Raw genomic sequence first — 17,426 nt, 5'->3', positions numbered from 1 at the left:
TTTCTCCATGTGGGTCAGGCCGGTCTTGAACTCCCTACCTCAGGTGATCCGCCCGCCTCGGCCTCCCAAAGTTCTGGGATTACAGGCGTGAGCCACCGCGCCCGGCCAACTTTTAGATTTTTAATCAATACGTGCCACGTTGGGGTGTGCTTTATGGCTACAAGGGCATTAAGATTTCTTCCCTCAAGAAGCTAAGATCAGACGGTGGAAACCTATCTGCAACCACACGTTGAAAACTCAGGATGCTAAGAGCAATTCTGATGGGGCAAGCAGGGGACTGTGAGTTTGCAAGGGGGTCCTTAACTCCTGCGTGGGGGGCGGGAAGGGTGGATGGGTTCTGGGTTCAGGAAAGGTTCTCCCGGGAGTGGGAGGGGGTCTGATGGACAAGTGGATTTGGCCAGCCCAAATGGACAGGGGGCCTTGGGACAAGAAAACTCGTGGTGCTGGAATGCCAAGCGGGCTTCGCTCTACTGTGAAGTGGCGTTCATGTCACAAGGAGCCAATGATGGATGTGGCTCGGGGAGGAGCGCCCTGGGGCTCCGGGGATCCAGCATTCCTCGACACGTCGGGCCCTCTCCGGGCGCCTCTGCAAGTCCGCCTGGTGGCCGGGTCTGCGCGGAGTGTCTGCGGGCCGGGGGGGAATCCCCGTTCTCTTCCCGGGAGAAGCCCCAGCCCGGGGACCTCCTCGTGACCCCTCCATCCCTCTCCAAGGCCGGGGCCCTTCCCCGGAGCAGCGAATCGTCCCGCGAGACCAGCGCCCCCGGCCCCCTCTCCCGGGGCGGCCTGGACCCTTCCCGGCGGCCGGGTGGTGGGAGGAGTCAGCGCCGGGCGGGGGAGGGGCGGCCGGGGCACGGGTGAGGGGCGCCGCGGGTGCGGCGGCTGGAGAGGGGGGCCTGGGGTGCAGGCCGCGGAGTCGGCGCTGGGGGAGGGTTCCCGGGGCGTCCCCGGGCGGCAGAAAGCGGGCGCGCCCCTGGCCAGGCCGGGATCGGGGCGGGGCGCGCGGCCTCCCTGTGGGGAAGCGGTCACCCGGCCGCGCCGCCGCCGCCGCCGCCAAAGTTTCCCGGAGGAGCCGCGGGCCGCCCTTTTTCTCGGGCCCCGCGCGCGGCCGCCCCTCAGGCCAGCACCGCCCCGGGGCGCCCGGCCCGGCTCCATTGAGCGCAACTCGGATCCCAACTTGGGAGGCGCCGCGGGCCTGCGCACGCGCGCGCCCTCCCCGCCGCCGCCGCCGCCGCCGCCCACTCGGGAGCAGCTCCGGGCCGAGCCGGGCGCCCAGACCCCGGGCCCGCACACCCCGCGCCGCCGCCCGTACCCGCGCCCGCGCCCGCTGCCCGCTGCGCCCTCGCCCCGGCGCCCGCTGAGCGCTCCCGCCCGCGGCCCAGGCTGGGCCCGGCCGGCCCGGCCCTCGACAGCGGCAAGTTTGGGAGTTGCACGAGTTTGCGGGGCGGGGGACAGGCCAGGAGGGCGGCCATGGAGGAGGAGCGGGGGTCGGCGCTGGCGGCCGAGTCGGCTCTGGAGAAGAACGTGGCCGAGCTGACCGTCATGGACGTGTACGACATCGCGTCGCTTGTGGGCCACGAGTTCGAGCGGGTCATCGACCAGCACGGCTGCGAGGCCATCGCGCGCCTCATGCCCAAGGTCGTGCGCGTCCTGGAGATCCTGGAGGTGCTGGTCAGCCGCCACCACGTCGCGCCCGAGCTGGACGAGCTGCGCCTGGAGCTGGACCGCCTGCGCCTGGAGAGGATGGACCGCATCGAGAAGGAGCGCAAGCACCAGAAGGTGGGCGGCGGCCTCGGTCTGTCCGTCCGGGCAGTGGGACCGCGGGGACCCAAGGGCTCTTCCGCATTGGGCAGCTGTGGGTGCACATGTGTGTGTGTTCAGGGACCGGACCAGAGGAGACCCGACGTGGGGAGGGAGGGAGGCCCTGGCCTTCTTTTGCCCGACCAGGGGTGGCTGGCAGATACCACCCGAGAGATTAAGAGCTGTTCTCTGGAGTTCCAATCCCACCTGTACCGTTTAATAGCTGTGTGACTTTGGGTAAGTTACTTAACCTCTCTGTGCTTTATTTCCTCACCTGTCAAATGGTAATCATAATAGGACCCACCTTAGAAGAATAAATGGGACCATATAAGCTAAGTGCTTAGACAGTATTATTCTTTTCCAGACATGAAATAAACCTCTTGCCCTCCTGAGTTACCCAAGAAGATGTGACATCAGGCCCAGGACCCTTTCTTCACCCCCCACCCCCAGTCTCCCCAGAGCAAAGGGAATGTGACCTCCAGCCACTGAGCTTCCTGACCCCCAGTCTCCGGGTTCATATTTGCAACTTTCTTCGCGGGACTCCCCTAGCTTATGAACCTGTGGTAGCCTGTGTTCTCTCCTCTGATTTTATCCTTAATCCTCACAGGACTCTATAGAGACTGTCTTCATTTTACAGATGAAGACACCGAGGGCCACAGTGAGAGGAGGAATTTGTCCCAAATTAGTGGTGAGAGAGTCCCAGCCCCCGTGTCTCCTCCCCACCCTGTTTGAATTGGGGGAAAGGGATGATTTGGGGTGGCTTTAAGGCTAAGCCTCTGCCCTGTGATCAGGAGTCTCTCTGAATCAGGGCCTCCCCACTGGGCCTGGAGTCCAGACGAGGTTCCTGGAGAAAAGGAAGTGAAAGACATGTGGTTTCCTGCCCTAACCTCAGCCAGGGATGCTCTTGGCAGCCCCTTCAGACTGAGAATGGGAGGAAACACCTTTCCTTGGGGGATCAGGGTGCCTGAGCAGTCTCCAGCTTGCTGTTCAGCCTCAGGAAATACAGTTGGCCTCTCTGAACCTCAGGGGCAGGCCATCCCTTATTGTGTACCTTGATGGATCTCTGTGTTTTGGAGTAAAATAGCCAAAGCTCGGTCTGAACCCTTAACCTGAGGGCAGACCCACAGGTAGGTAACAGCACCATTGCCATGTTTGACTGTGCTCGTCCTCGTGGGTCCCTATGCCCTAGGGGCAGGAAGGAAACTCAGGCTCCCAAGAGTTGAGCAGCATTTCCAAGGTCACTCTGGGAGCCTGAAAATGCTTTGACGTGTAATTAATTTCAAGACTCCTAGAAGCTGGGACTTTGGAGCTAGACAGCCTGGTTTCAAACCCTACCACTTGCAGGCTGTGCGATCTTGGGCAAATCACCCAGCATCTCTGTGCTTCATTCTCCTCAGTTCTAAAATGGGATAGTAATAGTATCCCCAGTAGAATGTGATGAGGTTTAAAGAGTTAATATAAATACATATAAAGTGTTCAGGACAGAGCCTGCCCATAGCAAGGGCTTTACAAGTGTTAAAATTCTTTTTAGGCCTGGAGAGACATTCACTGAGGTGCTCACAGCCTCATATTAGGAAACCGTCCCCACCCCAAGCACCTCTACTCCTACCCTAGAGGCCTCCATCTCTCATGGAGGGTCAAGGAGACAAGGGACCTTGGATTCTCTCGTGTGGCGCCTCTTATTAACAGGGACCAAGGGGCTTTGACCAGATCACACAGAAGTCCTGGCACCTATACTGTCCCCCAACTAGGGCTCTTTAGTTCTGTTGCGGGGGAGCTGGGAGAAATCCTTGGAAGCCATCGGAGGCCACCAGGTCTGAAGTCACATGGAATTCTCAGCATCTGCACTTGTTGCCTCTGGAACACGTTCAGCTGGGAAGTGAACACCGTGCGCTCAGGGCCAGGGCTTGTTGACTTACATTGAGGATGACCTCTCTAAATCAAGGATGCAATTCTTTTCCCACCCCAGCCCCAGATCCCTTTACTTCACATTCTTGGGATGGAGAGAGACTTGAATGATTTTTTTTTTTTTCCTGCAGAGTCTCAAAGGCTCTTCAAGGTGATATTTCCACAAAAATCTTTTTGGCATGTCCTGGTTTAGTCTGTCCACCTCCATTCCTCTTCCCTTTCCCCTTCTTCTTCCCTCCCCCTTCTTCCTTTTCTCTCTCTCTTTCAGCAATTATGGCTCCTGTAAAGGACATACACTTTCTTCCCCCTACTCCTCCTCCCAGTAGACCCACTCACTCACTTCCACTCATCACTCAGATGCAGGCCACAGTTGTGTCATGTTCTGTCTCATTGCTCAGTCTGCAACCCTGATGACAGGCCATAGCGAGCACAGTGCCCTTCTTGGTGCCATGGCTCTGCAGAAAAAAGCAAAGTCTCATGTCACGCAGCAGGCGGGTAACAGGGAAGAAAGGGAAAACACAAATAAATTCTAGAAAGCAATGGCTGGGCTGATACACTCGCACGTAACATACCAGACTATGCTATTCATTCACTCATTCAGCGAATATATTTACTGAGAACCTGCTGTGTGCCATGCGGTGTTCTGGGTACTGGGAAGACAGTAATGACCATGATAGATGAGGCCTTGGCCCTGATGAGCCTGACTTTTTAGTGTAGTGCTATACCATAGAAATATTATGCAGCTTTGCCACGTTAATAAAAAACAGTGAAGTTGGCCGGGCGCGGTGGCTCACACTTGTAATCCCAGTACTTTGGGGGGCCAAGGCGGGTGGATCACTTGAGGTCAGGAATTCAAGACCAGCTTGGCTAATATGGCGAAACCCCATTTCTACTAAAAATACAAAAATTAGCCAGGCATGGTGGCAGGTGCCTATAATCCCAGCTATTCAGGAGGCTGAGGCAGGATAATCGCTTGAACCCGGGAGGCAGAGATTGCAGCGAGTCAAAATCACACCATTGCACTCCAGCCTGGGTGACAGAGTGAGACTCTGTCTCAAAAAACAACAACAACAGCAACAAACCAGTGAGGTTAATTTTAATATATCTTATGGAACCCAGTAGATCCAAAATATTTTCATTTCAACATGTAATCAGTATAAAAACTTATCATTTGATATTCTGCACTCTTTTTTCCCTACTACATCTTTGAAATCTGGTGTGTCTTTAACCCCTGCTGCACATTTCCACTCAGACCAGCCACATGTCAAACGCTCAACAGCCATGTGTGGCTACTGACTTTCCATGGGATAGTGCAATTATTCTAGCATGAGGAGGAGATAGGTTTTTTTTTTGTTTTTTTTTTGTTTTTTTTTTGAGTCAGGGACGTACTCTGTCATCCAGGCCAGAGGGCAATGATGGCATCATAGCTCCCTGCAGCACTGAACACTTGGATTCAAGTGATCCTCCTGCCTCAGCCTCCTGAGTAGCTAAGACTACAGGCACACTGTAATTTTTTTTTCCTTTAGAGACAAGGTGTCACTATGTTGCCCAGGCTAGTCTTGAACTCTTGGGCTCAAGCAGTCCTCCTGTCTTGTCCTCCCAAAGTGCTGGGACTACGGGCATGAGCCACTGTGCCTAGCCAAGAAAATTAAAAAAAAAAAAACAGGCTGGGCGCGGTGGTTCACACCTGTAATCCCAGCACTTTGGGAGGCCGAGGCAGCTGGATCACTTGAGGTCAGGAGGTCGAGACCATCCTGGCCAACATGGTGAAACCTCATCTCTACTAAAAATACAAAAAGTAGCTGGGTGTGGTGGCGCGCACCTCAGGAGGCAGAGGCAGGAGAATCGCTTGAACCTGGGAGGTGAAGGTTCCATTGAGCCGAGATCATGTCACTGCACTCCAGCCTGAGCAACAGAGTGAGACTTTGTCTCAGAAAAAAAAAATCAGCTTATGATAAGTGCCACAAAGAAAATAAGACTGGGAGACATGAAAGAGACTGACTAGGGTGGTGGTCTAACAGATGGGGCAGTCAGGAAGGCTTCCCTGAGGAGGTGACATCTGAGCTGAGATCTGAATGAAGGATAGGATCCAGCCACAGATTGATCTGGGGGAGAGGCATTCTAGGCAGAAGACGTGGCTAGTGCAAAGGTACTGAGGTAGGAATGCACTTGGCATGTTCAAAGAACACAGAGTCGGTGTGGCTGGAGCAGAGTGAGTGAGGAAGAGGACTGGGAGATGAATCAGGAAGGTGCCGGGGCTTGTAGGCTCGGATGAGGAATTTGAGGACTCTTGGTGCTGAGGGAAGAACGTGAAGGAGATGATTGATCAGGGCTGACTTCTCTGGAGAGCCACTTGGCTGGTATGGAGGCAGCATGAGATTCTGAGTGGTCAACTCAGAGGCAAGAATCAGGAACCCCAGCATCAAGTTCAGTTCATTGAGAGAAGAAAAAAAAAAAAAGAACTGAGGGTTAAAGTATATATTCATCCCCTGTGGCTGCTGTAACAAATCAACACAAACTGGTCGGGCGCGGTGGCTCAAGCTTGTAATCCCAGCACTTTGGGAGGCCGAGGCGGGCGGATCACGAGGTCAGGAGATCGAGACCATCCTGGCTAACACAGTGAAACCCCGTCTCTACTAAAAATACAAAAAATTAGCTGGGCGTGGTGGCGGGTGTCTGTGGTCCCAGCTACTCAGGAGGCTGAGGCAGGAGAATGGCGTGAACCCGGGAGGCGGAGCTTGCAGTGAGCAGAGATCACGCCACTGCACTCCAGCCTGGGCGAGAGAGCGAGACTCCGTCTCAAAAAAAACAAAAACAAAAATCAACACAAACTTAGTGGCTCAAAACGGCAGAAATGTGTTATCTTTTTTTTTTTTTTTTTTTTTTTTTGAGACAGCATCTCACTCTGTTGCCCAGGCTGGCGTGCCGTGGCGTGACCATGGCTCACTGCAGCTTCAGCCTCCTGGGCTCAAGCGATCCTTCCTCCTCAGCTTCCCAAGTAGCTTGACTGCAGGCATGCGCCACCATACCCGGCTTAATTTTTAGCAGAGACGGGGTCTTGCCATGTTGCCCAGGCTGGCCACAGACTCCTGGACTCAAGTGATTCTCCTGCCTCAGCCTCCCAAAGTACTAGGATTATAGGCGTGACCCACCACGCCTGGCCAGAAACGTATTGTCTTATTGAACTGGATAATTCAATATTATGGATACAATGTCATACAGTATTATGGAGGCATATGTGTAATATCAATATAAATAATACTGGAGAAATTTCCGGACGTCAGAAGTCGGAAATGGCTCTCACTGAGTTCAAATCAAGGTGTTGGGAAGGCACCACTCCTTTGGGGGGCTGTGGAGGAGGATCCATTTCTTTGCCTTCCCCAACTTAGGGACTCTGCATTCCCTGGCTTGTGGCCCCTTCCTCCATCTTCAAAGCCCGCAGCATAGCTTCTTCCCATCTTCCTGATATTCCTCTAATGCTGACCTGCCTTCCTCTTATGAAGACCCTGGCATGACATCGGCCCACCAGATAATCCATCCAGATAATCCAGAATCATCTCCCCATCTCACGAGCTTTTTTTTTTTTTTTTGAGACACAGTTTCACTCTGTCGCCCAGGCTGGAGTGCAGTGGCATGATCTCGGCTCCCTCTGCCTCCCTCGGCTCACTGTAACCTCTGCCTCCCAGGTTCAAGTGATTCTCATGCCTCAGCCTGCTGAGTAGCTAGGATTTCTTTCTTTTTTTTTTTTTAAGTATTTATCGATCATTCTTGGGTGTTTCTCGGAGAGGGGGATGTGGCAGGGTCATAGGATAATAGTGGAGAGAAGGTCAGCAGATAAACATGTGAATAAAGGTCTCTGGTTTTCCTAGGCAGAGGTCCTTGCGGCCTTCCACAGTGTTTGTGTCCCTGGGTACTTGAGATTAGGGAGTGGTGATGACTCTTAAAGAGCATGCTGCCTTCAAGCATCTGTTTAACAAAGCACATCTTGCGCCGCCCTTAATCCATTTAACCCTGAGTTGACACAGCACATGTTTCAGAGAGCACGGGGTTGGGGGTAAGGTTATAGATTAACAGCATCCCAAGGCAGAAGAATTTTTCTTAGTATAGAACAAAATGGAGTCTCCTATGTCTACTTCTTTCTACACAGACACAGTAACGATCTGATCTCTCTTTCTTTTCCCCACATTTCCCCCTTTTCTTTTTGACAAAACCGCCATCATCATCATGGCCTGTTCTCGATGGTCGCTGTCTCTTCGGAGCTGTTGGGTACACCTGCAGAAAGGCTGTCACTTCACACTTGGAAGATTGCACAGCGGCCAGGCAGAGGCACTCCTCACTTCCCAGACAGGGTGGCGGCCGGGCAGAGGCGCTCCTCACTTCCCAGACAGGGTGGCGGCCGGGCAGAGGCGCTCCTCACTTCCCAGACAGGGTGGCGGCCGGGCAGAGGCGCTCCTCACTTCCCAGACGGGGCGGCCGGGCAGAGGCGCTCCTTACTTCCCAGACGGGGCGGCTGGGCAGAGGCGCTCCTCATTTCCCAGACGGGGCGGCCAGGCAGAGGCGCTCCTGAGTAGCTAGGATTTCAGGTGCACCCCACCATGCCCAGCTAATTTTTGTATTTTTAGTAGACGGAGTTTTGCTGTGTTGGCCAGGCTGGTCTCGAACTCCTGACCTCAAGTGATCCTCCTGCCTTCGCCTCCCAAATTGCTGGGATTATAGGCGTGAGCCATCATGCCCAGCCTCAAGAGCCTTTAAAAAAAAAAAAAAAAAAAGTTGGGATCTTGCTCTGTTGCCCAGGCTGGAGTGCTGTGGTGCAATCACAGCTCACTGCAGCCTTAAACTCCTAGGCTCAAGTGATCCTCCCACCTCAGCCTCCCAAGTAGCTGGTACTACAGGCGTGCACTACCACGCCCAGCTAATTTTTGTATTTTTTGTAGAGTCAGGGTTTTGCCATGTTGCCCAGGCTGTTCTCAAACTCCTAGCCTAAATCAGTGCTCCCACCTCAGCCTCCTAAATTACAGGGATTATAGGTATGAGCCACCGTGCCATGCCTAAGATCCTTAACTTAATCATCTCTGCGCAGTCCCTTTTGCCACGTAAGGTAACATATTCTCAGGGATTAGGACTTGGAAGACTTTAGGAGCCGTTATTCTGCCTACCCCAGCCAGTTACACTTGACTAATACTCTCTGAGCCCTGTGTGAGCCCAGCCTATGCCAGCTGGAAACAGAGAGGAACAGGGCTGGATGAGCCTCTTTCTGCTTCCAGGCCCCACCTGCTTATGGGAGGTAAACATTCCCTCTCCATCCCTCTACCACCACTTCCACCCCAGCCCTGCCCTTCACCTCCCCTGGTGACCTTGCGCCCTCTGTGCAAATACTAGGCTATTACTCCTCTCTTCCCCAATGCGGCAGGCTTCTGACAGAGGAGGTGGGTCTGAGAACTTATTTAGAAGATGGACAGAGGCCATGCCTAGCATCCGGCCACCTGGCCGCTTGTGATGGATTGTAGGGATGGGACAGAGATCAGCACACACATTGTTAGTGCTTTCTGGGTGCCGGGCATGTTCCAGGCACTTTACTTATAGTAACCATTTAATCCTCACACCCACCCTTCCCGGCAGATACCACACTGGTTTCCTCATTTGTGGGGCACCAGAAGGCTGAATAACTCGCCAACGTTAGCTAGTAAGCAGCAGAAACAGGATCCAGACTTAGGTCAGCAGGCTCCAGTGTCCATGCCTTGAACCATTATTTTATTTTATTTTATTTTTTATTTATTTTATTTTATTATTTTATTTTTATTTTATTTTTTGACATGGAGTCTCACTCTGTGCCCCAGGCTGGAGTGCAGTGGCTTGATCTCGACTCACTACAGCCTCTGCCTCCCAGGTTCAAGCAGTTCTCCTGGCTCAGCTTCCTAAGTAGCTGGGATTACAGCTGCCCACCACCATGCCCGGCTAATTTTTGTATTTTCAGTAGAGACGGGGTTTTGCCATGTTGGCCAGGCTGGTCTCAAACTCCTGACCTCAAGTGATCCGCCTGCCTTGGCCTCCCAAAGTGCTGGGATTACAGGTGTGAGCCACCGCGCCCGGCCCTTAAGCCACTGTTTTATAGAGACAACAGCAACCCTGCTTTGTGAGCTAGCTTACGGTTTTACCAAATACCTTGTTTTTTCTTTGCAGGGGTGCAGGGGTATCAGCTTTATCAATATAATTCAGATACCATAACACTCATTTAAAGTGTACACTTCTGGCTGGGCACGGTGGCTCACGCCTGTACTCCCAGCACTTTGAGAGGCCAAGGTGGGAAGATTTCTTGAGCCCGGGAGGTTGAGACAAGCCTGGGCAACATAGCAATACCCCATTTCTTTTTTTTTTTGAGACAGAGTCTCATTCTGTCACCCAGGCTGGAGTGCAGTGGTACAATCCCAGCTCACCACAACCTCCACCTCCGAGATTCAAGCAATTCTCCTGCCTCAGCCTCCTGAATAGCTGGGATTACAGGTGCCTGCCACCACGCCCGGCTAATTTTTTGTATTTTTGGTAGAGACAGGATTTCACCATATTGGTCAGGCTGGTCTCGAACTCCTGACCTCAAGTGATCTGCCCACCTCGGCCTCCCAAAGTGCTGAGGTTACAGGTGTGAGCCACCACGCCCAGCCAGCAATACCCCATCTCTAAAAAAAAAAAAAATTAGCCAGGCATGGTGGCGTGAGCCTTTAGTCCCAGCTCCTGGGAGGCTGAGGTGGGAGGATCACTTGAGTCCAGGAGTTCAAGGCTGCAATGAGCTATAACTGTGCCACTGCACTCCAGCCTGGGTGACAGAACAAGACCCTGTCTCTAAAAATAAATAAATAAGGTGTACACTTCAATGGTTTTTAGAGTTTTGCAGCCGTCATCACGATCACCATCAATTTTATTTTATTTATTATTATTATTTTTTCCAAGACAGAGTCTCGCTCTGTCACCCAGGCTGGAGTGCAGTGGCATAATCTTGACTCACCACAACCTCCGCTTGCCAGCTACAAGTAATTCTCCTGCCTCAGCCTCCTGAGTAGCTGGGATTACAGGTGCCCACCACCACACCCAGCTAATTTTTGTATTTTTAGTAGAGACGGGGTTTCGCCATGTTGGCCAGGCTGGTCATGGACTCCTGACCTCAAGTGATCTGCTTGCCTTGGCCTCCCAAAGTGCTGGGATTCCAGGCGTGAGCCACCACGCCCTGCCACTATCAATTTTAGAACATTTTCATCACCCCCCAAAAGAAACTCCATACCCATTCCCAGTCATTCCTCGTCTCCCCTCTAGCACTCTGGCTCTAGACAACCACCAGTCTGCTTCCTATTTCTATGGACTTGCCAGTATTAGACATTTTCTAAAACTGATCATATAGCATGTGACCTTTTGTGTCTGACTTCTTTCCATAATGTTTTCAGGGTCCCACCTATGTTGTAGCATATGTCAGACTTTCATTCCTTTTCATGGCCGAATAATGTTCCATTGTATGGATGTGCCATGTTTATTTACCCATTCATCAGCTGATGGACACTTGGGTCCTTTTGGCTACTAGGAATAATGCTGCGAGGAACATTCACCTGCATTCGTTTACATGTGGACATTGTGTTCATACCTCTTGAGCCGATCCAAGGACTGGAATCGCTGGGTCCTATGGTAACGCTGTGTTAATGTTTTTGCGAAACTGCCGGAGTGTTTTCCAAAATGTCCGCACCATTTTCCATTCCCACCAGCAGTGTAGGAGGGTTCTCGTTTCTTCCTATCCTTGTCAGCACTTGTTATTGGCTATTTCTTTGACTATAGCCACCCACAAAATACCTTTAATAGGCTGATCTTATTTATCCTCACATTCACTTTGTGAGCCTTTGTTTTGGTTCCCCCACTGAGGGAAACTGAGGCTCACGGTGGTCGAGTCAGTGGTTGAAGACCCCATGGAGAGATACCTGGATCAGATACCTAAGGAACGCTGGGGCAGGGGGCCCCATCTGCCTCGGCATCCCCAGGATTTTCGAGGCCTCTGGCTCCCTTGGAGAGAGATTTGTCCCAACTGTCTGTCCAGAGATGAGGGGATGTGCCCCCAGAGATTAGGAACGTTAGGACCCCCGTATCCTGGGGCTGCTCTGTCTACTCTGAAGAGAGTTCCAAGATGCGGCACTAGCTTTGTGGTTGTCCTTGGGGCAGTTCTAACTGAGCCAGGTCCTAACAGCATAAATGCAGGCATCTGCCCCAAGGAAGGGTGGCTTCTGTTTCTTGCAGAGGTGCCATATGGGATTCGTGGTGGCCTTGCCGGCCCAGCTGCGTGATGCCCAGTTCTCACGAGGAAGGGCACGGCCCAAAGTCCCAGCAACCCAAGCTGCCCCTGAGGGTCGGGGTGGGTGGGGCTGCTGCCCTGGGCGGGCAGTGACCCCACGCTGTCCCCTCGCCTTGGTAGGAGCTGGAGCTGGTGGAGGATGTGTGGCGAGGGGAGGCGCAGGACCTCCTCTCCCAGATTGCCCAGCTGCAGGAGGAGAACAAGCAGCTCATGACCAACCTCTCCCACAAGGATGTCAACTTCTCAGAGGAGGAGTTCCAGAAGCACGAAGGTAAGCAGGGGCCGGCGCCAATGCAAGGGGGCCAGCCATTCCTTTTCTCATTGCCCACATCACCGATTGTCGCCACCACCCCTGGATGCTGATGCGGTGCTGGATGATTCCCAAAGCCCTTTGCCTTCTGTATCGTGTTGATTCGCACCATAACCCTGCCAGAGAAACGTCACATAGCCTCAGTTTACAGATGGTAACACAGAGGTCCTTTCAGCAAATTGTCACAGCTTCCCCTCTGTTTGTCAGGCTCCTCTCTTGGCCCTGGGATATGTGTTAAACGTGACAGAGACCCTGCCCTTGGGAAGCTTGTGTGCTGTGCAGAGGAGAAAGGGGCTTAACATGTAAACACACAGACGCCATAGGTCCAGGGGGCGGCTGTGCTCTGGGAGAGCGGCAGTGGGGCATGTGATAGAGTGACTTGGTAGGGACATCTTTGGATACAGGCATCAGGGAAGGCCTCCGAGGAGGTCACATTTGAACCCTAACGAAGTAACAGAGTGAGCCACGCAAATATCTGCATGTGTTGGGTCGGGGGTTGCAGGGGCAGTCGTGCAAAGGCCCTGGGACATGAGCATTTGAGGGAAACCAAGAAGGCCGGTGTAGGCCGTGCATGGTGGCTCACACCTGTGATCCCAGCACTTTGGGAGGCTGAAGCAGGAAGATCACTTGGGGCCAGGAGTTCGAGACCAGCCTGGTTAACATAGACCCCGTCTCTACTAACGATTTTTTAAAAAATAAGCCAGGTGCAGTGGTGCACACCTGTAGTCTGAGCTACTTGAAGGCTGAGGCAGGAGGATCACCTGAGCCCAGGAGGTCAAGGCCACAGTGAGCTGAGATCATACCACTGTGCTCCAGCCTGAGCGACAGTAAGATGAAAAAAATAAAGAAGGCTAGTGTATCAGAAAATGATTGAGACCTCAGGAGGTTGGAGATGAGGTCACAGGGGGTCAGGTCATGTAGCTCCTTAGAGGCTAAGGTTTGGATTTTATTCTAAGTGTGCTGGGAAGAGATTGGAGGCTCTTATCAGAGGCACATGCTTACCAGTGAGCAGCCTGGGACAGCATCCCAGACCTGAATGGCACTGGAGCCCCTGAACTGTCACTCATCCGATAAGCACTTGTCTAGAACCTTCATGCAGGGCCTCTGCTGGTGCTGGGAAAAGGACAAATGGGCCACAAGATTCGGGCCAGGCAGGGCTGTGGGCGGCACCTGCTCTGCTCAGCCCTGCAGCTTCCTGCCTGCTAAAGCAGGGGTGCCTCCTGCAGCTCACCCCAAGGAAAGCTCAGAGTCAACACTTCTGAGAAACTCCTTGGCTCCGCACATGAGCCTCCTCCTCATGTTTGATGGAATGGGGACGGACCTGGGGTGGGTGCCCAACTTCAGAATGTGTGGTGACCACTCTGCAGAATCAAGTATGGCACTAAAGGCCAGACACGGTGGCTCACACCTGTAATCGCAGCACTTTGGGAGGCCGAGGCAGGTGGATCATTTGAGGTCAGGAGTTTGAGGCCTGGCTAACATGATGAAACCCCATCTCTACTAAAAATAGAAAAATTAACTAGGCGTGGAGGCGGGCACCTGTAGTCCCAGCTACTCAGGAGGCTGAGGTAGGAGATTTGCTTGAACCCAGGAGATGGAGGTTGCAGTGAGCTGAGATCGCACCACTGCACTCCAGCCTGGGCGACAGAGCAAGACTCTGTCTCAAAAAAAAAAGTATGTACATATACGTATACATATATATGCGTATATACATATATACGCATATATACATATATACATGTATACACGCATATATACGTGTATATATACGTATATGTATATATGCGTATATATGGTATATACATGTATATATACGTGTGTACGTGTATACGTGTATACATGTGTACGTGTATACGTGTGTACGTGTGTACGTATATACATATGTATACGTGTATACGTATATATGTATACGCGTATATACATATGTATACGTGTATACGTATATATGTATACGCGTATATACATATGTATACGTGTATACGTATATATGTATACGCGTATATACGTTTATACATATGTATACACGTATACGTATATACGCGTATATACGTATATATACATATATACGCGTATATACGTATATATACATATATATTTATAAAAACATATATGGCACTGAAAAGGACTGTGGGAACCAAGGAAAAAGGAAAAGTTTGATCCAGGTCTGGATTCTCTTTTCCTTGGATTTCCTTTGTTGAGATTTGATTAGTAACAATGAAGACAAAGTTCTCATGATTTTAAGCAGTTTCTAGAGCCAGGTGGCCCAGGTTTGAGTCCTGACCCTGAAACCTCCCTGCTATGCGACTTTGATCAAGTCACGTGACCTTCTTGTGCCTAAGTTGCCCCCCATGTAAAAATGGAAGAAATGACCATACCTCCCTCATAAGCTTGTCATGAGGGTAAAATCAATGAATCTGTACAGACCGCTTAGAATCTTACCTGGTTCATAGAAAACGGTCAGCAAGTATTAGCTATTATTACTACGGGTTATCATTATCCAGTCCAACCTACTGATTGAACAGATGAGAAAAGTTTAGACTGAGAGAGGGAGAGTGATTTGTTCAAGGTCACACAGCAAGTTAGTGGCAGAGTCAGAAGTGGATCCCAGATTGGCTGAAATCAGCTCCCTGAAGGAAGGCTTCTGTCTCTCTGGGACCCTTTGACCCAGGGCTGCTGGGGACCCTGTGGTTAAGGCTGTTGGGGAGACCGAAATCACGCCCACCATGGATTGATCCGCCATGGTGTTCCACCGCCCAAGAGCTTACGATTCCAGACAGAAGCCTGCCATGCATTCCTTTGCTCACCCTTTGTCTCCCTTATCTCTGATGGAGTACCCACTCTGTGCCTGTTCTGGGCTTTGCCAGGTTGGAGGCAGGGCAAGGAGGCACATTCTGGGGCCTGTGTCTCCCTGCCTGCAGTGACTTGGACATTAGAAAGTTTTCTAGCAGCAAAGTAAGCCTGGGCCTGGAGGACCCCGGAACCCTATCCCGATTTCCTTCAGCCCAAGAAGGAGGACTTTTTTGTTTGTTTGTTTGTTTGTTTTGAGACGGAGTCTCACTCCGTCGCCCAGGCTGGAATGCAGTAGTGCAATCTTGGCTCACTGCAACTTCCACCTCCCAGGTTCAAGTGATCCTCCTGCCTCAGCCTCCCAAGTAGCTGCGACTACAGGTGTGCGCCACTACATCCATCTAATATTTGTATTTTTAATAGAGACGGGATTTCACCATGTTGGCCAGGCTGGCCTTGAAGTTCTGACCTCAGGTGATCTGCCCACCTTGGCCTCCCAAAGGGATTACAGGTGTGAGCCACCATGCCCGGCCTTGCCTTTTCATGTCCGAACTGTCTGAATCATATTCTGTTCTATGGCCATACCGCATGTCGTTTGCCCACTCATCTGTGGATGGACCTGTGAGACGTCACCACCTTTTGGCTATTGTGAATCGCGCTGCTGTGAACATCGTGCTCAAGCTTTTGTGTGGACCTAAGTTTTCAGTTCTTTGAGGTGTATACCTAGTAGCGGAATTGCCGGGCCATAGGGAAACTATGTTAAACTTCCAACACTTCTACAGGGCGCCCGGAGGCCTCAGGGACCCACAGGGCGTGGACCTGAGGGCTCTGAGCCGCTTCCCTGTGCATCAGTGCATGCACGCTCGCAGCACCCTCCACCCAAGGAGCTTTGCTTCCACAGCCTTCCAGATCCCTGCTGGGCTTGTCATGAATCAGCCCACACGTGAGCAATCTGAGACGCACCTAAATGGCATCTAGCGTGGGTCCGGCTCCCAAAGGGTTAGCTCAGGAGGCGCACAGCGGCAGCCCTCCCGCCTGAGTGGAGAGATGGGGCGGATGCCAGGCATGCCTTTCGTGGTTATTTTTATTTTGCATGGGAAACCATGGGAACACAACAAGGAGAAAGCATGTCTTCCACGTGCTAGGGGAACAGACCTGGGACAGATGAGGTCCTTGGGAGAAGGTGGAGCCTGGGAGGTGAGGGCTGAGAATGTGCCAGGCAGAGGCCAGGGGTAGACCCAGGACTTGGGGGTGCAGTTGTCCGATTCCTATGTGGGGGGTGAGGGGGCGCTGAGAGGAGCCAGCCCCGCATGGAACAGTGTGGCCTTCCCAGCAGTTCAACTGGGACACTGTGCTCAGAGGCACCTGGCAGGCTCCCCTGCCCCCGGAAGTCTCCAGATTAAAAAGCACTTCGCTCCCGGCTGTTTGTGGAAATCCAGCTTGTCAGCTGGAGGGCAGCGCGCAGAAACTTGTTAGCACAGGCAGAAATGAATGACAGGTATGCAAGCCACCGCGCCGGGGGATGGGGTGTGAAGATTTGCTCATGGGTCTGGGAAAAAATCTTTGGGCTCTAAAGGAACAGCTTAGTCACCAGGGGAAGAGGAAAACTGACCACGTTGTCATTTTCTGAAGGGCATTACAGAACAACATTGTGCAATAAAAGAGAAGTCATTGTCATTCTTCTACTTGGCACATTCAAAAAAGTAAAAAGAAACAGATTAAGTAATTTCTTTTTTCTTTTTTTTTTTGAGATGGGGTCTCGCTCTGTCGCCTAGGCTGCAGCGCAGTGGGGCGATCTCGGCTCACTGCAACCTCCGCCTCCCAGGTTCAAGTGATTCTCCTGCCTCAGCCTCCCGAGTAGCCTGGACCACAGGCACGGGCCACCACGCTCAGCTAATTTATGTATTTTTAGCAGAAACGGGGTTTCACCGTGTTAGCCAGTATGGTCTCGATCTCCTGACCTCATGATCCGCCTGCCTCGGCTTCCCAAAGTGCTGGGATTACAGGCGTGAGCCATGGCGCCCAGCCAGAGGAAAGTAATTTCTATAATGTATATTTTTTAACCCAATAGATCCAAAACAGTAAGTATCCTTGTAACATGTAATCAATATAAAAATTATCAATGAGATATTTTGCATTTTTTTCATATTAAGTCTTTGAAATCTGGTAGAATACATACATATGTATGTATGTGTGTATATGTGTATACATATTCTATTGTGAAAAAAATCTAATGTACATTTTACGTAAAATTTACCATCTTAACCGCCGCTCTCCCTTTTTTTTTTTTTTTTTTTTTTT

At 51.8% G+C, this 17,426-nt stretch overlaps 1 protein-coding gene across 2 annotated transcripts in view; it reads left to right on the top strand.

Moving 5' to 3' along the window:
* The first annotated feature begins 1,236 nt into the window (after positions 1-1,236).
* The window catches only part of RILPL1 (Rab interacting lysosomal protein like 1), a 60,849-nt gene continuing 44,659 nt past the window's right edge, over positions 1,237-17,426 (top strand). Inside the window, exons 1-2 of one of the 2 annotated variants that reach the window (XM_024257079.3) lie at positions 1,237-1,776; positions 12,149-12,299. In XM_024257079.3, coding sequence (XP_024112847.1) covers positions 1,468-1,776; positions 12,149-12,299 — 460 coding nt within the window. In that variant the 5' untranslated portion in view covers positions 1,237-1,467. Of the gene's footprint in view, positions 2,486-12,148; positions 12,300-17,426 lie in introns of both variants that reach the window. The other variant, XM_063712297.1, reaches the window with a different exon arrangement.

This window comes from Pongo abelii, chromosome 10 (assembly GCF_028885655.2).
Source record: "Pongo abelii isolate AG06213 chromosome 10, NHGRI_mPonAbe1-v2.0_pri, whole genome shotgun sequence".
NCBI classification, from domain to species: Eukaryota; Metazoa; Chordata; class Mammalia; order Primates; family Hominidae; genus Pongo; species Pongo abelii.
This window is presented reverse-complemented; position numbering and strand designations above follow the sequence as displayed.